The following is a 22,357-nucleotide window of genomic DNA, read 5'->3' on the forward strand; positions in this document are numbered from 1 at the left end:
CCTGTCGGAGGTCATGCTTGTGCTGAGCTGTGAAGGAAGATAGCTAGCAATTCTAAGAGGTGGTTCTACTGAATTACAGAGTTCTTCAAGTGGGTCTTTGGAGGTCATGCACACATATACATACATACACATACGTTTGTATGTACATAAATACACATAAGTGTATTTATATGTACGTATGTAGATACATGCATAGGTACGTGCATAACAGGAAATGAAAATGGCCCTGGTTCTGCGGTGGAATAGGGGATAGGGGAGACAATAACTGACATTTATGTCGCCTTTCCACGTTTTCAAAGTACTTTACCCACTTTTCCTCATTTGAGCCTCTTGAAAACCCTGGGAAGTAGGTGCTTCGGTTAGCATTATTCCCGTTTTCCAGATGAGGAAACTGAGTCTCAGAGGGGTTCAGTTAAATGACTTCTCTAGGGGTCATCCAATCAGTCGGATTTTTCTTCTTGACGTTAAATCCAATACTCTATCACGCTGGCTTCACGGCCAGTCAAGTGTAATAAGCGACCTGACTTTCCACACCCTCCCCCCACGAGCAAATTTTGTGCTTCCAGAGAGTCTGGAGGATTGGCAATGGGTTAATTCAGGATCCTTGCCCTTCTCAAGTCCCGGGACTGAAGCAGACTGGAAAGCAGAGGGAGGTAGAGGAGTGGGAGGGGAAGTAGGGGGAAGGAGGGCGGGGTGGGGTGAAGGGCCTGGATCACGAGTTGAGTGCATCTGCCCGGGGTGGGGTGGGGTGGGGAGGATGCAGTCGCTGCTGCCACTGCATGACCCTGAGCCCGGAGCAACTCTCCTGTCCCGGGGCACCAGAGGAGAAACCCGAGGAAAGGCAGGCGACGTCGGGGCTGTGGCCGCCGGCCCGTCGGTCCTGGGAAGGCTTAGAAACCCCGTTAGGCAGTCACCAGCTGGGCAGCCCCCTTGCCCACAGTGCCCCCCGGGCCAGCCAGAGGGGCTGTGACCCCGGGGCATGGCAGGCCCCAGCTAAGCACCGCTGCGCTTGGCACCCAACCGGTGCTCGGCGGCTGCTGTTCATCGCCGCCCTCCTCCCCAGCCCGGGCTGCAGGTAAGCCGCCGCGGAGCAGGAGGCCAGGTGTGCCCGCCGCCCGCTGTCCGCCACCCGCCGCCCGCCGCCCGTGTCAGGTGTTGCGGGAACTCTGCCCGACCGCCTTGGGCCCGGGGCAGGTGCTTGGGCAAGGAGCCGGGCCTGGCTATTTAATAAGTAATAACCGTGTCAGGGCCACCGGGCCGGGGGCGGAATGGAAAGGACGGGGACAGGGGCTGGCCCAGAATGCGAATTGCAACTTTTCTCGGGTCCTCCTGCGCACCTGCCTCGGAAAGGTGAGCGTGGGCTAAGGTCAGGGCGCAGCTGTGTACTCCCCTGGGGCAGAGCCGAGGGAAGAGGACCCTAAGGGGGCCAGGAGCAGGGAGTGGGTCGGGAGGAGGAAGGGCCTTCCCTGGATGTGCCTCCCCACCCCCATTGCTTCTCTGTGAGGGCTGCCCTTGTAGTGACCTGCTCTTTGCCCAGCCTCTCCAATGGAAGAGATGGTCACTTCCTACGCAGGAAGTATTGGTCAACTTGTGATGAGCGGTTGGGAAGATGGAGAAAGAAATTGCTGTGCCTTGGTATTCCTGGGAGGGAGCCCCAGGGAGTAGGATCATAAGATTGAGGGCTGGAAGAGATCTTAGAGGTCACTAACCTCCCCCTCCCCATTATAGGATCATAGGATCATAGACCTAGAGCTGGTCCGAACCTCAAAGGCCCCAACTGGACTCATTTTACAGATGGGGAAACTAAGAGCTGGCAAAGACCTCAGAGGCCATCTAGGCCAACTGTCTCCCTCATTTTACCACTGAAGAAAGGAGGCCTGGGGAAATTAAGTGACTTGTCCAAGGTCATTTCTCCCCCTGTAATGAGAAAAGGAGTATCGGAAGGTTCCTGTCAAAATTCTGTAGTGTTGGCGATTGAATGATGGAAAGGACTTTAGAAGTCTCATCGTCCAGAGCATTCAGTGGAAAGATGAGAAAGCCAGTACCCAGGAAAGTCAAGAGACTTGCCCAAGGTAGTAAGCACCAGATCTGGAGTTCAATAGCAGAGCCTTTGACTCCAAATCCACTACTAATTTTTCACTCCACTACCCTGACTCTAGTTCCTAATGTGGACTCTGCCACTGACACCATATTTGGGTGTCCTTGCGCAAATCCTTTAACCTGCCTTGCCTTGGTTTCCTTACCTGCCCTAAAAGCAATTTAAATTCCTGGGAAAGAACATTGGCCTCTGGGTTCGAAGACCCCATTCAAAACCTGCTTCCTTCACCTACTTCTTGTCTGATCTTAGCCAATCTGCTACAACCTTCTGGATTTCAGTCTTCCCATTTGTAAGATGTGGGGTTAGATTCTTAGCTGGCCTTCAAGGGACATTCCATCTTTAAATCTATGATCCTATGACTTCTAAGGGTCCCTTTCTGGGGCTGAAATCTTCTGAGATACATCTGAAAAAACTTCAAGGAAAGCCTACCTTTAATGTCAGTAGGTTGGCTTTTAAAGTGAAAAAGATTTGGGGGGGTTTGGTTTTTTGGGGGCTACAATTTTACAGAATTTCTACCTTTGTTCCTACCCTTGGCTTGCTTGCTTCAGTGTAGCTTTGGTTAAGTTAATAGATATTTGAAAAAAAAAAGGGGGGGGGAAGCCAAAGTTATATTGCTGGTTAAGTGGGACTGAGTTTTTTGCAAGAGAGCTATAAAGAGTGACCTTGGACTCAGGTGCTTTAGATTGTGATTTTTACCGTTTATAAAAGCCCTTTATGGAAATCACTTAGGCGATTGTGTCCACTTTTGTCTTTACTCAGCCCAACTAAAATACTGACAGCAGAAGTGAAATTCCACTGGCCAGTAATGTGTATTGGTTTGGCAGCTTTTAAGTGTACCTGATATCTGAAATGCATCCTCCCCCTCCCCATTGCAGTCCAGCTCAGCATCACTTAGCCTGGTTCTGCTCCAAGTGGGTGTTTGACAGGCTTCATGTGCACTCTTGCACAGCTAATAGGTTTCTGGAGAGTTTGTGGCTTTCAAGGGCTCCCAGCTTGCTAGGTCTAATATTTGCGGCCAGGTCTGTAGTCTTTAGCCCTTGTAAAGAGTGCTTTGTGTCTTTCCTCTGGGATAACCTGATGAGATGAATGGAATGTAATTAATTAATTGTGGCTAGCTCATTTTCTCCTTGCTCCTGTGGATTAAAGTTACTTGTTGTGTTGTAGGGTTTTTTTAAGTTTAATTTTATTTTTCTTCTTTAAAAAAATGGGGTGGGGGATTTGGAGGGCCTGAATTGAAATCTATGACCCTTAGAGTAATGGACAAGAGCGTCACTATGTAATCTTATGATTAGTCCTGAATTGATAATCACAGAATCACCTTTAAAATTCATAGGTAAGCTTTTTGAAAAGGAGGGAAAGAATAAGAGGAATTCTAAAAGTATAACAAAATGGTCAAAGGCCGCCGTCTTCAGGAAGCCTTTCTTGATTTCTCTTCTCTCTCACCTCTCCCTCAATACCTTGGAAGGAGTGTTGTGGAAAGAAGCATTTATTAAAAACCAACTACATACCAGGTACTTTGCCAAGTACCTTACAACTATTATCTCCTTTGATCCTCACTACAATCCTGGGAGATAGATGTTGTTATTATCCCTATTTTACACCTAGGGAAACTGAGGCAGACAGCAGTTGAGTGACTTACCAAGGGTCACACAGCTTGTTAGTGTCTGAGGCCAGATTTGAACTTGGCTCACTTCTATCCAATGCATTGTCTAACTGCCTCTATTCCTCCTTAGATTACACTTTGTATTATACTCATACTTCTTGTATTACATGTATTATACTTAACCTGTCTAGGAGATGTATCTCCCAGTGGAATGTAAACTCCTTGAGGACAGGTACTGTTACTTTTTCCTCTTATAGCCTCAGGAATTAGCACAGTGCCTTGCACATAGTAGACCCTTAATCTGTGCTTATTAGATGAAATAGAAGTACGTGTCAGCTGAGGTTCCCAGTCTCAGCTTCACCGCTCAGTCTTTTTGTGACTTTGGCCAAGTCATTTAATCTCTATTTGTAAATGAGAAAATAATGCGTAACACCTACTTACCGACCTCACAAATGATCACAGGGATCAGTTTCGATCATAGTCAGGAATATGCCTTTTGCAAACCATCAGAGGGTGTGTGTGTGTGTGTGTGTGTCTGTGTGTGTCTGTGTGTGTGTCTGTGTGTGTCTGTGTGTTTTAACCAGATGTCTAACTCCTCAGTCTAGGGAGCTTCCAATGCAGAATTTCCTCCACCAATGAAGATTCGGCACCTATAGCCTCACAGAGTTGTCTGGGACACTAAAAGGTTAAGGGATCTACCTCAGGTCATATAGCCAGTATTTGACAGACTCAGCTCTTGAACCCAGACTCTCCTGGGTGAGAATACCTGTTTGCATATAAGTTCCTTGAAATAAAGACCGTCTCATTCTTTGTATTTGTATCGCTAGTGCCTAGCACAGGGCCTGGCCCATAGTAGGTGCTTAATAAAATCTCGTTGGTTCCTGTCTCAGAGGCCAACTCTCTATCCAATATTTTTGACTTCTTGTTGTTTAGTCATTTTTCAGTCATGCCTGACCCTTTGTAACCTTCTTTGGGGTTTTCATGGCAAAGATACTGGCGTGGTTTCCTTCACCAGTTCATTTTACAGATGAGGAAACTGAGGCAAACAGGGTTAAGTGACTCGCCCAGAGTCACACAACTATAAAGTGTCTAAGGTCATATTTAAACTCAAGAAGACAGTCTTCCTCACTTCAGGCCTGGCCCTCTGTGCACTATGGCACCACCTACCTGCCCCACATACGTTAGGCTTCCTCTCTTCAAAGTAAAGTGCAGTGGACTGGGAGTCAGAAGAAATGAGTTCAAATCCCTCTTCTGCTACTTACTACTGGTGTGACCTCAGGCAAGTTGCTTAACTTCCCTGGGTCCTAGTTCCACATCTATAAAATGAGGGGGTTGGACTAGCTGCCCTCGAAGATTTAAATTCCAGATTTAAATCTCTGATCTCCACGCACCAGGTACCACACAATGGAGAGAGAAAGCTTAGTGGAGTCGGGAGGGTAATGGACATGGATTCATTCAGACCTGGGTTCGAATCTTTCCTCTGATGCTAGCCTCAGGACCCCGAGCAAATCACTCTGTGAGCCTTAGGCCCCTCCAGAGGTCTGTCTCCTAAGTTATACATGGGTTTCAGTTGGCCCCAGCGGAGGACATTCCCAGACCAGTGCCAATCTCTTTGATATATCGACTAGAAGGGAAGCCAATGAAGTCTCCCAGATCTGAGGTTTAAGTTTAGAGTTATTTCCAACCCAGAACAACCGAGTCCCTCACTTTAGAGCTTTTTGTAGTGCCTGAAAAGGCAAACCTTTTTGAATAAAGGCCCTTAACAAATACTATGAGTAAAAAGCCTTAATTGATAACTGGGGAATGGGTGCTCTTCCTTTCAAGGGCTCCATGCATGCACTTTCGAAGCGGGCTGTAGAGTATCTAGAGACATAATTAGGGTAGGACAACTGAGACTCTGTCTCAAGGTGCCATCCATCATTTGGGGAATGCACTTCATCCCTCCCCTATACCTGAAAATCACCCTATTGGTCCAACCTCCACAAGGGTCCTGGCCCACCACTGTGTACCCACCATTGCCTGCTCTTGGGGATTGACCTGCAAGACCATACCCAACACCCTGACGTGTAGTAGGTACTATACAAATGCTTATTCCTTTCCCCTTTACCCTCTCCCCTCCAAATGAATATGCCCCAGGTGGCAGAATTCCTAGTTATAGCTCTGGAGGGGACTTTTCCTAGGAGAATATCTGTTTGCTTGTTTTAACTAAAGGATGCTTTTAAAAGTAGAAATAAGCCCTTGCATTTGGTGACTTGTTTTTTGTAGGGCGAAAATTCATTTAACTCAATGCTCTGCTCAGTATCTGAGTCAGATTGGAAAAGCACATCTTTATATTGGAGGACACCACTTATCGGATGTGTGCAGATGTATGAAACAGGTTTCGAAAAGACAGTAATTGATTGCAGAAACCAAACCTCTTGTTGAAGCTAGGAGATGGGTTTTCTTTTGCTTTTTTTTTAAACTATCTGACTTCCATAATGAATACTTTTCATTCTAGAAATGGAAAATTCAGGAATAGTTATAAGTAGCTGTATCTCTCAAGAGGATGACAGTCGCTACAATACGAAGCAACAGGCATCAATCTCTCAGGAGCTGCTTTTAGAAGACCAGATGAGAAGGAAACTCAAATTTTTCTTCATGAATCCTTGTGAGAAATTTTGGGCTCGGGGTAGAAAACCATGGAAGCTGGTTATACAGATTTTGAAAATTGCAATGGTGACAATCCAGGTAGGTCCTTCAAGTATGATGATATGAACCTTCCATAACAGAAAGAAGGTGTTGTAGAAATGGACCAGCCCTCTGAGTTTTATGTAAATAAACAGGGCTGGTATAGTGGTGTAACATCTGGACAATGGAAACTCCCATCCTCCTGAGAAGCATCTGGTATGGTGGATACAGGGGGCTGGACTGAAAGTCAAGAAGGCCTGGGTTCAAAGACCACCCCTGATACTTCCTAGTGGTATGACCAAGAGCAAGTCAGAGTCTTCCTTATCTCTAAACTGAGGATGATGATGATATCTATAGTACCTACCTGAGGGGCTGATTCTGAGGTTCAAATGAAATATGGCATGGAAGATGCTTTGTAAAACTTAAGAAACTTTAAATATGCCAGTTATTATCACTGTCCTAAATACTAGTGAAAAGGACTTGGTTTTTTGTATCTTTCATTGTTTCTTTTTTTTACTTTTGTTATTAACATAATTTTCATGCAGAATACTGATTGGCTCTTGGAAGGGGACCATCAGGTTTAGAGCTCTGAGGACCTTAGAAGGCATCTTGTCTATTTCCCTCATTTTACACATGAAGAAACTGAGGCCCAAAGAGGTTATTAATTGGCAGAGGTAGGATTCCAACCCATGTACTCTGATTCTAAATCCAGTTAATGATGGAACACACTTCTCTTTTCAGTTTTAATCAAGTTTATCTGAAAGTCCCCAAATCGGCAGAAGAAATGGTCTCTGGCCAATCTATCCCAAGCCCAGGGAGAGGTTTAGTTATCACTGGTTCTCCTTTCTGTTCCCGTCTAGTTGAATTTCCTAGCAACTTGTGCCAATAGAGAGTATCTGGCATAGACATTTCTTGGCCTAGTGGCTAAAAAATTGCAATTTGTGGATGCCTTTTGTCTTTATATCACAGTCTCTGCAACACCTTTGTCCAGCATGGTTTTGAGTCATCATCCTATCTGGTTGTGCTTCTTCGTCCTACTCCCTTACATACATTCTCCAATCCAGCCTATGGACCTGCTTGCCATTCCTCAAACGTGACACCTCATCCATCATTTCTGTACCTTTTCTCTAGCTATTCTTCGTGCCTGGGATGCTCTCCTGCCTCACTTTTGCCTCCTGGCTTTCTTCAAGAATGCCCTCCAATCTCACCTTTTGCATGAAGCTTGTCCTGGTTCCTTGCCAATGCTTTCCATAGATATAGGCCATCATTCCATCCTATTGAGGTCTTTTGGAATCCTGATTCTTTTATCCAAACTCTTAGCCATCCCTCTTAACTTCACGTTACTTCCACATTGGTGTGCCATGCATGTCTTCATTTAAATTACCCATAATTTTGAATATATTAGGGGAAAAGATAGCTACCTACGCTCTTCTGCATAGACCCATTTCCAGATGGACACAATTCATGCAGTTCAAATAGAATTTTGAATCGTTTTTACTCTGCACTTCTAAATATTGTTGGAGAATTTCTTTATAAAATTGGTTGGGAGATGTAGTTGTATTTTTTTCTCCTTTAACAGGGTGGGGACCAGGGTTGAATAAGTGTAAAAAGAGGAAAAAAAAGGATGCTGTTTGATGGGAAAAGTAGAAGTTGCTTTTATTTAAACTTTTAAAATACAGGTTCATAGATTTAGAGCTGGAAGGAGCCATGGAGGTCATTTAATGTAACACTTTCATTTTACAGGTTAGGAATCTGAGGCCAACATGTTAAGTACATATAGACAGTAAGTGATAGAAGTAAGATTTGAACCCAGAGTCGAAAGCCAGTATTTTTTTCTATTAGTATTACTTTGGATCCTTTTTCTCTTGATAAAAAGATACTGAGTTCATTTCTGGTTGTCATGGTTTTAGGATGACATTGACAAACTGGAGATTGTCCAGCAGCAACCAAACTGTTGAAGAGTTTTGAGTCCACATCATATGAGGTTCTGTCCAAAGAATTGGGCGTGTTTAACCTATAAAAGAAAAGGGTGGGGGAAGGGGGAAGAGATAGGACACATTAACTGCCTTCAACTATTGGAAAGGCTGTTCTGTGAGGGAGGGATTAGATTTGGTCTGTTTGGCCCCAAAGGGTGGAAACAAGAGCAGTGGGTAGAAGCTGTGGAAAAAAAAACCCAGTTAAGACTTGATGTCAGTAAAAAGTTTAGGAAAGTTGTCCAAAAGTGACATAGTACTGAGAGGTAGTGGGTCCCCCATCTTTGGAAATCTTCAAGTAGATCAGATGTTAGACAATCACTGGTTGGGTATGTTCTAATGGGCATTTATTTCATGTCTAGGTTGAAGTAGATGGCCATCGAAGTCCAACTCCTAAATACTGTGATTGTATGAAATTGAACAATTTTGAAAATAGACCTGAAATGTCTGAACCCCGTGATTACAAATGTACCCGAGCATACTCAAATTGGTCCACTTTTGTTGTGTTTCTTTTAAGCTGTCCAGTATTCAGTTTAGTAGAGTGATCTTTCATGTTCGGTTCTTAGTAAATTCTGATGACTCAGCTTGACACTGAAGACTAGACGTACAAAAGTGAGAGCCAGAGAGCTTGGGTTTGAATCTTCTTCCTGACATTTAGTATTTTTTTGATCTTGGGCAAGTCCCTTCTGTGCTCTTGGCCTCAGTTTCCTCATTTATAAAATGAGAAAGTTGGGCAAAATCAGGAGCTCTTAACCTTTTATATGTGGTGGATCTCTTTGGCAGTCTGGTGAAGCCCTTCTGAGAACAATGTTTTTAAACGCATAAAATGAAGCATGGAGGATTGCAAAGGAAATCAATGACACTGGAATACGTTATCAGAATATTAAAAAGACAAAATCATGGACACCAGGTTAAGAACCTTTGGACTAGGTGATCTCTGAAATCTGTTCCAGCTTTAAATGAAAATCTCTATTAAAATCTAAGCTTTTCGAGGGCAGGGATTTTCTACTTGTATCTGTGTTCCCAACCCTTAAGCACAGTACACTTCATAAATGCTTGTTTATTGACTGACTCTAAAGCCTCTGATCCTGTGAATGCCTTGAAGTCCCAGGGGAAATACAATGGTTCCTAATCATTAATACCATCTTACCTATGCCTTTTTCTTAGTCAGTCTTACTCAGTAGATTAAAGAATAGCCTGAGAAGCCTAGAGCTGAAAGTTCAAAGAAGTGACCTGATTTCAGGAAATTAATTTAATTCCCCTGTTCTTCCCATGGTGTTTACAAGGAAAACTAAGAGCAGTTAGTTATTTAGCAAAGACATCTCGAAACTTGCAGTATGTGCATTTTTAGCAGCGTCAGGCAAGTAACCTGAATGTAATTTAAAAGAGGCAGAAAGACTCCGTGGTAGGGTTATTGCCATAAAAGAACCTGGACATGATCAGATGTTTAGGTATAATTTCCATCTTTGTATCAAATTTCTGTAAGGCTGGGGCAAGCGTCTTAGCTTACTGGAAGGCAATGCAATCTGCCAATGGAGCGAATCCATTCTCTTAATGTAAAACACCCTAACCCTCTCTTCGGGGATCAAGTGGCAAGCCCCCTTTTTGGAAAGGAACCGATGGGTATTGTTCCTGTTTCACTGAGTCCGAAGTCAAACTGAAAACAGAAGTCCTGGTCCAACCTGGGCAAGTACCATAGCCAAAATTATCCTTTGCTATTTATCATCTGTATTTTTTCTAAACATTTTGTAAACCTGAAAACACTGTATCATTGTCAGATGTTGTTAATGACGATGATTATGCTTCTACCATTTACTTTAATGCTAAGCTTTATTCACACCCCAGTCTTCTCCATCCTTAAAAAGCTCTCACCTGATCCTACCATCCCAGCAAGATTTCATTCTCTAGCTCTCTTCTCTTTCTCGGGGAAACTCCAAAAAAAACCTGGTTACACTTACTGCATCCACTTCTTCATTTCTCAATTGAAATTGCTCCCCTTCCTCCAAGTTATCAGTATTCTCTTAATTCCCAAATCTGATGATATATTCTCAGTCTTCTTAACCTTTTTGTAGCTTTGACATAGTTGACTGTCTTCTTCTCCTGGACATTCTCCTCACTAGATTTTTGTGACAATACTTTCTCTTGGTTCTCTTCCTTCCTGTCAGACCATTCCTTCTCAGTCCCCTTTGTCAGATCACTCCCCTTAACTGTGGGCATTCTCTAGGCCTGGGCCCCTTTCTCTTTGCTCTATCAACTCTCCTTTGATGACCTCATCAACCCCCATTGGGTCAATATCCCTATGCAGATAACTCCTTATTTTCATTATTCAGCCCTAGAGTTAACTCTGTTGAATGCTCATACAAAATGATCAACTGTCCATTGGACATTTTGAATTACATGCTCGTTAGGTATCTCGAACTCAACTTGTCTAAAACGGAACTCATTATCTTTTCTCCCAAATGCACCCCCTATTTCTGTTGAGAGTACCATCATTCTTCCAGCCCACTCTGGTTTACCACTTTGGAATCATCCATGATTTCTTACTTGCCTTCATTCCTCACAATCAGTTTCCAAGTTTTGTTGAATCTACCACCAGAGTAAGAAGCATCCATCCCCTTCTCTCTATCCATACAACCCCTACCCTTGGTCAGATCCTCATCACTTCTTGCCTAGTCTATCACAGTAGCCTCCTCATTGGTCTCCTGGCTTCAAGTCTTTCCTCTCTCCAATCCTTCTTCCACACAGGTGCTGAAGTGATACTCTTAAAGCACAGATCAGTTCCCTGCTCGACAAATTCCAGTGGTTTCCTTTTGGAGAGAGATGGGTGGTGTAATGGATAGAGTCATAAGAGTCAGGAAAACCTACCTTAGTTGCTACCTTACTTGCTCTGTGTCCCTGGGCAAATGACAAATTCTCTGCCCCTGCCTAATTGCTTCATCTGTAAAATGAGGGCTTGATCTAGATGGTCTCTAGTTCCTTCTGGTTCCTAGTCTATAGTCCTATGACCTCTAAGATCAAATATAAACTCTATTTGTCATTTAAAACCCTTCACAATCTGGCACAAATTTGACTTATGTCATTCCCATACTCTAAGGTCTGCCATTCCTATATCACACTCCATCTCCCATCAATGCGTCTTTGCACTGGCTGTTTTCCCTGTGCCTGGAAAGTTCCCCCTCCTCAACCCTGTCTCTTAGAATCTATAGTTTCATTCAAGGCTCAGCTCAAATATTTCTTTTACATGAAGCCTTTTGGGATTCCCTCAAGTTTCTAGTGCCTTCATCCCAAAATATTATCTTTTGCTTCTTATATTTTTACATACGTACATGTTGTACCTCCCTTCTATCCTCACTCATAGAATGTAAACTCCTTGAGGGCAGAGTGTATTTCATTTTTTGTGTGTATCCTCAGTCCCTAGGGGATACCTTGTAACACATAGTAGGCACTTAATAAATGCTAGAGGATACCCCCTAATGCATAGTAGGTAATTAATAAATGCTTGCTGATTGATATCCTACTTTGTATTGATGTACAACCAGTTCGTAGGTTATCCCACTGACAAAATAGTCAGATCCTTAATAGCAAAAAAGCTTATATTTATGCTACTTTTGTATCCTGGTGCTGCCCTTCACTCCACCCTAAACCCCAGCCACCACAAACAAACAGCTCCCCGAAAAAGTCACTCAGAACTTTTATATCTGTGGTTTCTTTGAAGTACAGATACAGGTTACAACCCATGTATGACTTTGTAGATATTTCTGAGAGATTTGCCTGAGGCCCCAAGAGGTTAAGTGACTTGCCCATGGTCACCTAACTGGTCTCAGAAACAAGATTTGAACCCAGGGCTTTCACTGTGCCATGCTTCTTCTTGAGTGTTAGAATGCCTGCTAAATTGAGTTCAACCAAGGCAAAGCCTTGTTCTTTGATACTAACCCTGGAAACCTAACCTTCATATTAATCAAAAATAAATATTTAGCATTTACATAATGATTAAGATTCACAAATCACTTTATAGTTTTTATCTCACTCTATCCTTACAACCCTGGGGTGTAGATGCTATTATTACTCCATTTTTCAGATGCAGAAACTGAGGCAGACAGAGGTTAAGAGGTTAAGTTGAGAGATTAAGATTTGAACTCAGGTCTTCTAAACTCCAGGTCGTGTATTTTATCTACTGTGTCACCTCTTGTCCTCAATGAACACATATAAAACAAAGGTAAAAGTTTACTAAATGTACCTACCTAGACAGGAATGTTGCCTTGGAAGCAACCTGTTTGTTTTCCTTCTTTAAAAGCTGGTTTTTTTTGGGCTGAGCAACCAGATGGTAGTTGCCTTCAAGGAAGAGAATACAGTAGCCTTCCAACATCTCTTCTTGAAAGGGTACACAGACCGAATGGATGACACCTATGCCGTGTACACACAAACAGACGTCTATGACCAGATCTTCTTTGCCATACAACAGGTCAGTGGAAATATAAGCATGATCTTGGGGGGGGACATGGTCTGGAGAGATGCTGATGGGGATATAAAGGTTTCTTTCAATTGTGGAAGAGCCACCATCTTGATATTGCCTACTTTGTCTACTTCATTGTTTCATGATATATGGGATTTCATTGGGATGGGTACTCCCTCTGATAACAGAGATACCAGCCTTTCCACTTAGTAGCACCAATGAAATACTGGAGAAAGAATACTGGATTTGGAGTCAGGGGAGCTGAGTTTGAAGCCTTTTTGAGATACATACTATGCATGTCACCTTGGCAAGACTCTTCATCTGTCTGGGCCTCAGTTTCCTCAAATGCAAAATTAGAGGATTGGATTAGATAGCCTTCAACATCCCTTCCAGCTCTAGGCCTATGCAATTCTATGATCATAGGACTCAGTGCCTGACACATAAGAAGTGTTTAATAAGGTTTATTGATTGATTGACAGGACTAACAGCTTTAGAGCTGAAAGTCTTAGACCCTTCTCCAACCTTCAGATCTTATCTGTGAGATAGAGAGAATGATAACTCTACTACCTCCTGCACAGGCTGGTTGTCAAGGTCAAATGAGATAATGTAGCTTGTAAACCTAAAAGCCTCATATAAATGCCAATTTATAATTATTGATCTTTTTATTGCTTAGTTTCTATCTGAACCTGTAATTTTATTGGCATAGAAAAGTACTGGAAAGGAAACTCTACCAGTGCAAATCTGTGACTAATAGTTTTTTTTTAATTTTCCTCTATTTTTAAAAATTAATTTTATATTTTTCCAATAATCAAAAAGCTAGGTTCTTTCCCTCCCAAATCCTACCTAATGGGGGAAAATACAACTCCCCCCAAAAAGCTGTGGTCATAGTCAGAACAACTTCCCACATTGGCCATGGTCAAAAATGAGATCTCATTCTGCTCCCTGAGTTCATTGATTCTCCATCAGGAGATGGGTAACATGCTTCATTATTGGTCCTCTAGAACTGTGGTTGGTCATTATGTTTACCAGAGTTCTGCAAAGTTTGCTTAAGTAACTTGTCCGGGGTCACACAGCCAATAGGCATCAAAATGGCTCAGGACAGCCTGATCCCAAGACCAGCTCTCTAACCATGATGCCACACTTCCTCTCTGTTGTCATTATTATTTATGATGCTCATGCATGAAGGTCTGAAAACAAAATGAGAACTTTGTCATGATGTTATTGAAAGCTTGCTAGATTTGGAGTGAGGGAACTTGGGTGCACATCTCAACTCTGCTTATTTCTCCCTGTATACCCTTACATATGGCCTTGATCCTGGTGCTCAATTCTTTCATCTGTATCAACCAACCAACCTTTATTAGTTGCCAACTAAGTTCCAGGACTATGCTAAGTGCTGTAAAATGTAAGAGTTGGTCTAAGTGACCTAAATGACCTCCCTCCCAGCTTTAAAGCTATGATCTTATAAATAATTTTACCCCAAGACATTGAGTCTAATTGCCAAGCACAGCCTGGTAGTTGATTTTTCATATGGTCAGTAATTGAAAGCTGAATTAGGTGCCATGGATACATCCTGAGATCCACGCTATTCTATGGCACCACTTCTCCCAAAGCTTCCAAATTAATGATTCACTCTCTCAGTCACCCTGAAAGTGTTCTTGAAACCAGATTGCCCCCACCTGGAGTTAGTGCCGTAGTACGGATTTAGAAACTCTCACAGATGGTCATCCATAAGTCACTGCAGTAACAGTCCATCAGTTATTAGAGTTAATCTACTTGGAGTGAAGATGTCAAGCTGCCAGTGAAGGCAAGGGCCTCCTTGGTACCATCTTAGATCCCTTTTTGCCATCACCACTCTTCTACAAAGTAAAAAGCAAAGCTAATCCAGAAAACTTTGGTGATAGTCAAAGGAAGTTACACAGACCCCAGAAAAAAAGACCCACAGCAACATGCATCAAGAGATTTATCCACAGTCTTGAGCTTCTACCCTTCAAGAAGATGATATCCAAGAGCATGGGTTCCTTCCTTTACTTGTGTATTGTGGAGCTCTTTGTCAGCCCTGGAAAGCCTATGGACCTTTTCTCAGAATCATATTTTTAAAGGCATAAAATAGGATTCCCAAAGGAGGCCAATTATAACAAGAACAGATAGTACTTAAATAACATCTAGAATATGCCAGGCACTCTGCTAAGCACTTTACAAATATTGTATCATTTCATCTTCACAACAGCCCCGGAAGGTAGGTGTGACTATTATCTTCATTTCACAACTGAGTAAACTGAGGCAGATAGTGACTAAGTGACTCATCCAGGGTTACACAGCTTCTGAGACTAGATTTGAACTCAGCTCTTTCTGACTCCAGGCCCATCAACAAATATAGCTATGGGAAAAAAAAGTTTATGGATCCTCAAGTTAAGGACTCCTATCCTAAAGCCTCTCCAAGGCAAATCTATCTGAGTAGATGAGCTTAAAGGAAACTACAGGTCAGCTCTTTTCTAAAACTCCTTAGCCTGTTCAGGATTGGTATTGTCTTGGGTCTCCAGTGAATCTGGAAAGAAGAATAAACCTTGGCACTCACACTACACCTTTCATCAGAAGTCAAGTGTTTCCTAGGGATTAGTGTAAGCTCTTTATTCTTGGAAAGTAGATAAACGGCATCTACTAATAGGAGCAGATGATCCTAATAGGGGTGGTTGTGCCTGAGCAGAGGATAGGTGTTGATTTTATATAACTACAACGGAGTAATAATGAACAACTGTAGTAGAAGTCTCTTTATGTGTTATACTACCTTCTTCAGGAAGCCTTCCCCAACCCCTCTTGATTCTAGTGCCTTCCCTCTCTTAATTACTTCATACACACACAGAGCTTGCTTTGTATAGATTTGTTTCCGTGTTTTCTTCCCCATTAGACTGTAAGCTCCTTGAGGGCGGTGACTGTCTTTTACCTCTTTTTGTATCCTCAGTATGGTGCCTGGCACATAGTAGGTGCTTAATAAATATTTATTGATTGATCGTCATAATCACTCTACAAGGTCAGTCTGTTCTTACACCTATCTTATAGATGAGGTTAAGGACTTTTCTAGTTAGTTTACTCTGTTAGTAAGAATCTGGGGTAAGATTCAAATCCAGGAGTTCCTGACTCCAAGACCAGCAAACTGACAGAATATATCTGAAGACTGATCAAAAGTTTTTATGAGGTGGACACAGTCTGCTCTCCATTTCCGCAGAGAACCGAACCAAAGAAAGTGGGCTTGAATTGGATCAGGAAAGATTTTGGTTACTTAAACACTAGGATGCATTACCTGGGGAGGTAATGGGATCTCTGACAGTAGAGATTTCTAAAGCAGTGGCACTGTAAGTGCCAATTGCATTATCATGAGCCTATTGTTTGCTCCTTTGGGGAGGCATACAAGCTTCTTGACTAGATTATTTTTTCTTGCAAAACCTATGCCAGCTTCTCGGCACTCTCCTTCACTCTCGCTACTCCAGAAAAAATGTATATCCAGCTGCAACTTTGGCAAGTTGGCCTTCGTTTGCCAGCCTTGTTTCACTTAAGACTGCTATTTGGATGTGATACTTGCTAAGTTCTCTTACAACAAGAACTCTTGCAGAAAAGTGCCACCATTATCAGTATGTATGCTCCCACCATGGCAAACCCTTATGAGGTCAAAGAAAAATTTTATGACTGTCTAGGGACCCTTATCATCAGTGTGCCAAAAGAGGACAAGCTTGTAATTATGAGTGACTTTAAGGCCAGAATAGGCATAGACTATCAGATATTACAGTGAGTCATTGGGAGGAATGGAGTCAGAAACAGCAATAGCAGTGGGCATTTACTACTAAAGATTTGTGAATCTCATGATCTTCCCATCATCAACACTGTCTTCCATTTGCCTAAAAGCAATAAAACTTTGTGGATGTACTCTTGAAGCAAACATTGGCATTTGATAGACTATGTCATTGTAAAGAGAAGAGACAGATAGGATGTGAGAGCGATGAAGGTGATGTATAGCACAGAGTGCTGGACCAATCATAGGCTTATCCTCTTCAAGCTAAACATTTTCACTCAATAAAAGGGGTGGCCACAAGACAGCTACTAGGAGATTTAATGTCAACAGATTAGATAACTTCTACGTTTGAACAGTTTGTTGCTACTTGGAGGGAAAGTTAAGCCAACATACTCTTGGTAACAGTGGAGCAGAAAAGGAATGGGCAGCTTTCAGAGATATGGTGTACAGCACTGCATTTACTCATCTGGGCCAGAATACTCACAAACATCAAGACTGATTTAACAAAAATGATGGGGAGATTCAGAAGCTACTAAATTAAAAATAAGAACCACAATGGTTTTGCCAACAGGATAGTTTATCCATCTCTAAGAAGGCAGTGTTTAACTCCATCTTGAAGTAAAGTGCAAGCAAAGCTTAGACAGATGCAGGATTCTTGGCTTATTAAGAAGGCAGATGAAAGTTTTGTGCTGATAATAACAATCCAAATTGCTTTTATGATGCTTTTATGGGTCAAAGACCTATGGTACATCTCAACTACTCAGCACTGGTGGAGCCACATTGATTAGTGATAAGGACATGATCCTGGAGAGATGGGCAGAACATTTCCATAGCATCATCACTCAGTTCAATAGCCATTGACTATATGCCTCAGGCTCAAGTTGATCCTTCTCTAGCCAAACTTCCAACTGAAGAGGTTTTGAATGTCATTAGGCTCCTCTCACGTGGCAAAGCACCTGGTGCTGATTCTATCCCAGCTGAGATTTACAAGGTGGGGAGTCCACTGCTCATACAAAAGTTGACTGAAATCTTCCAGGTTGTATGGCAAGAGGAGGATATCCCCCAAGAACTTATGGATGCCTCCATTGCCCATCTCTATAAAGGAAAGGGAAATAGATTGTCTTGTGGCAATCATAGGGAGATCTCTCTCTTAGTCATTGCTGGCAAGATTCTTGCCAGAGTCCTCCTGGCTTATCCTTCACCTGGAAGATGGTAACTACCTGAAAGCCAGTGTGGCTTCAGAAAGGGTAAAGGAACAGCCGATAAGGTGTTTGCTACTTGACAACTTCAGGAGAAATGCCAGAAGCAGAGCAGGGGTCTATACACAAAGGTCATCAATTGCACCAAGGCCTTTGATACTGTTAGTCATTAAGGCTAGAGGAAGATCATGGCAAAATTTGGTTGCCCAGAGAAGTTCATCAGTATTATTCACCAATTCACATCGGCATGCTTGCATGGTTGGTACTCTCATGCTTTCCCAGTCACCACTGGAGGGAAGCAGGGCTGTGTGCTTGCTCCCATGCTTTTTGGCATGATGGTTTCAGCAATGTCATCAGATGCCTTCAACAAGGATGAAAATGGCATCAAAGTCAGCTGCTGCATTGATGGTAAATTATTTGACTTGAAAAGGCTACAAGCCAAGAGTACATGTAGGTGATGAGATTGATGTTCACATTGCCCAAGCTGGCTCAGTGTTTGGGACTCTCTGAAGGAGAGAAGAGGTATTAGACTGACTACCAAACTGAAGGTCTACAGGGCCATGTGCTGACTTCATTGTGGTATGCCTGTGAAAACTGAACAGTATACCAGCACCATACCAGGAAACTGAATCACTTCCATTTGAATTGTCTTAGGAAGATTCTGAAGATCACTTGTCAGGATAGGGTACTGCCCATTAACGTCCCTTCTTGAGTTGAACTGCCAAGCATTTGAACTCTATTGCAAAGAGTACAACTCCAATACACTGGCCACATTGCTAGAATGCCAAACATACATTTGCCTAAAAGACTATTTTATGGAGAACTCACACAAGGCAAGTGTTTACACAGAGGTCAGAAGAAGCCATAGGAGGACACTTTCAAGGTCTCTCTGAAGAACTTTGGAATTAATCACAAGACATGGGAGACACTGACCACCCAGCATGGCATGCCTGCATCAAAGGAGGCACTGTGCTTTATGAGCAAAGCAGAATTGTAGTAGCTCAAAGGAAATGTGAGATGTACAAATTTAGACACATCTGTACTCCAAATGTTCATATAGACTATTTGTACCCAACCTCTGGTGGAGCCTTCTGAGTTTGTGTTGGTCTGATCAGCCACAGTTGGACACTTCATACCTTGACCCCAACATTGTGATGTGATTTTGGTCTTCTTTAAGCATGAAGAACAACAACCATATCTTTACCTTATTTTGTTCCCACCCAGGGTTGCCTCTGAGAAATCTCAGAATATTGCAGGGATGTACTTTGTGTGTAAATATCCACAGATGGTAAAGGGTACCCAGATCCTATACACTCCAGTTAACAAGGCATATTCAATACAGAACGGCCTTTACTTCGCCTCACAGAAAATGTAGAAGATACAACAAGGATTCATACTCCCTAAACAATCAATATGACTCTCCTTCAGGGAATCCACACTCTGCTTTCCCTCTCAATAGTTTACTCTAGAGTTTAACAGACTCAAAGCACCATCCTTTGGTTTGGACTCCCCTTGGAAAGGAAATTAAATTCAGGTTTCTGGAAGGGCAGACCTTCACCTGTCTGAATAACTCACTACTGTAACAGAAGAGGGCAAAGTCCAGATGTTTACTCCTCCTTATTGTGCCTTAGTCCCTTGCTGCTCTTCCCACTCTAAGGCCATGTGCTCAGTTCAGGCCATGACCACCTTAACTCCTAGTTTGGTCCAGTCCACTGATTTGTCAGTGAGAGAATGTTCAAGGATTGTGGTAGAGAGATGAAAGCCTGCTGTTAGTTGGGGAGGCTCATGGTCTTAACCTTTGCTGTAGCTCACCTCATATCTTTCACCTTTTCTTTTTCTTTTTGGTTCTAGTATGTGCAGCTCCAAAACATTTCCGTTGGAAATCACGCCTATGAAAACAGGGGAGCTAAACAGTCTACCATGGCAATCTGTCAACAGTTCTACAAGCGAGGCAGCATCTTTCCTGGAAACGACACTTTTGATATTGATCCAGAAATTGAAACTGGTGACTGTCTCCCATAAGCCAACACTTTATTTTTTTTTCAGCTTTTGTATTGTACTTTAAAAATCACAGGATCTTGATAGCCTTCTCATCCAATCTATGTCTGATCGAGGATCCCCTCCAAAACACCCCTGACAAATGGCTTTCAAGCCTTTTTGTGATGATGATCTGGTGAAACGGAAGTCCTTACCTCAGTTTTTCCTAACACTACACCTGAATTTACTTTTTGGCAATTTCTATCCATTGCCCTGTTTCTCCCCTTCATGTTCCACCACAGGGATAAACAGAGTACATTCCCTTTCTACATGAATGCCCTTCAAATGAATTTGAAGACAGATATCATGTTGCCCAGTAGCCTTCTCATCTCCAGGGTACACATCCAAAATTTCTTCAGCCAGTCATATGATACGAACTAGGAGTCCTCCAATTGAAATATATTTTTTAAGTGTAGACTCCGTATCAGGTGCTGTGCTAAGGAAAGGCAACACCCCCATTCTAATGGGGGAGACAGCATGTAGATAATTAGGTAACACAAGAGACATGGAAAAGGTAGATAAGATCTCATCTCTGAGGGGAAGGCACTAGCAGCTGAGGGGTTGGGAAGAAATTCCCTTCAGAATGTGGGATTTGAACTGAGACTTGGAAGAATCCAGAGAAATGAAGAGGTGGAGGTGAGGATGTACAGCATTCCAGTTCAGCCAGTTCCAAGACAGGGGGGCAGAAAATGGAGTCTCATGTGCAAGGGATTAAAATAGGAGAAGACTGGAAAGGGACCAGGTTGTAAAGTACTTTAAATACCAAACAGAGGACTTTACATTTGATCCTGTAGGTAATAGGGAACCATTGGAGTTTAACGTGTAGGGGGAGGGGGTGGTAATATGGTCAGACCTATACTTTAGGAAAATTACTTTGGCAGCTGAGTGGAAGATGGGTTGGCATAAGGAGCAATATGAGGCAGGGAGACCAATTAGATATTTTAGTAGCTTGTATAAGAAGTGATGAGAATCTTTATGCCGGTGACCATCTGAGTATAAGGACCTTGGGAAGGTAGTAATTAAAGATTTGGCAATAGGTTGAGTATATGGGATGAAGAGTGAAGAATGACACTAAGGTAGAGAGTCTGGATGATTGGAAGGGTGGTGGTACCCTTGACAACAATAGGGAAGATAGAAAGAGGAAAAGTTTAGAGAGGGGGATAATGAGTTCTGTTTTGGACACATTGAGTTTGAGATACCTATAGGACATCTAGTTTGAGATATCCAAAAGGCTGTTGGTAATGTGAGACTAGAACTCAGTAGAGAGACTAGGGCTGGATATATAAATCTGAGAATTATCTGCATAGAATATGATGATTGAACCTAATGAGATCACCAAGTAAGATAGTATAGAAGAAAAAGAGAATAGGGCCCTGGATAAAGCCTTGGGGGAGACCAATGGTTCATGGACATGATAGGGATGAACAGTCAGCAAAGCAGACTGAGAAGGAGCAAGTCAGATGGGAGGGATGGGGGGAAACCCCAGGGGAAAACAGTATCACAAAAACCTAAATGAAAGCGTATCCAAGAAGAGAGGGTGATCACCGTTGTCAGGTGTTATAGAGAGGTCAAGAAGGCTGAGAATTGAGAAAAATCCATGAGATTTGTCAATGAAGAAATTAGAGGTAAATTTGAAGAGAGCAGTTTGGTTTAATGATGGAAGCCAGATTGTACAGGATTCAGAAGCCAGTGAGATGAGAAGTAGATGGCTTTCTTAAGGAATTTAGCTGAAAAGGGGGAGGAGAGATATGGGACAGTAGCTGGAGAGTAAGTAGGATTGGATCAAGTGAGGAGTTGTTTTTATTGTTGTGGAAACATGGGCAAGGTCGAAAGTAGATGGTTACTGTCTTTTGGATGTTTTCCAGCTTATCTGTGTTTTTCTTGTGCCCAGAACTGAACATGGTACTCCAGATATGGTCTAACTGGGGTACAGTGCAGCATGACCACCATGTCCCTACTACTGAATGCTGTCTGTTTTAATTCAGTACATTGTTGATGTATTTTAAGCTTGTAGTCCACTAAGATTCCCAGATCTTTTTCAGAAAAATGGCTACTAAGTCATGTCTCTCTCATTTTGTCTTCCTAAAGTTTATTTTATTCGAGCCCATGTGGATGACGTTACATTCATCCTTACTAAATTTGACATTGTTTCTAACCCATCTTATAGCATATAAAGATTTCTTTTGGGTTCTGATTCTATCGTCTATTTCGTTAGTGTTCCTTCCCAGCTTTGGGTCATCTGATAATTTGATAAGAATGCTTTCATGCCTTTATTCGAGTCATTGATAAAATTGTTAACCAAGTAGGGGATGAAGCAGAGATCTTTGAGGAGCTTCACAGGAAACCTCCTTCTAAGTCGATATTGAGCTATTATCTGATATTTACCAAGTTGATAACTGAACTATACTGACCATTCTTTTAGTCTGGACATTTAGTTGATGCCAGCGCTACCAACGTACCATTGCCTTGCCAGTATCAACCCATCTTTTCCATAAGAATAGCATTAGAGACATTATCAAAAGCTTGACTAAAATCTTATTGTC

The 22,357-nt window shown here is 42.4% G+C and overlaps 1 protein-coding gene across 1 annotated transcript in view; it reads left to right on the top strand.

The window, feature by feature from the left end:
• The first annotated feature begins 1,025 nt into the window (after positions 1–1,025).
• Positions 1,026–22,357, top strand: part of MCOLN3 (mucolipin 3) — a 43,151-nt gene continuing 21,819 nt past the window's right edge. Inside the window, exons 1-4 of the mRNA XM_036756902.1 lie at positions 1,026–1,075; positions 6,199–6,428; positions 12,636–12,803; positions 19,629–19,782. Coding sequence (XP_036612797.1) covers positions 6,201–6,428; positions 12,636–12,803; positions 19,629–19,782 — 550 coding nt within the window. The 5' untranslated portion in view covers positions 1,026–1,075; positions 6,199–6,200. The remainder of the gene's footprint in view (positions 1,076–6,198; positions 6,429–12,635; positions 12,804–19,628; positions 19,783–22,357) is intronic.

This window comes from Trichosurus vulpecula, chromosome 4 (assembly GCF_011100635.1).
Source record: "Trichosurus vulpecula isolate mTriVul1 chromosome 4, mTriVul1.pri, whole genome shotgun sequence".
In the NCBI taxonomy this organism is placed as follows: Eukaryota; Metazoa; Chordata; class Mammalia; order Diprotodontia; family Phalangeridae; genus Trichosurus; species Trichosurus vulpecula.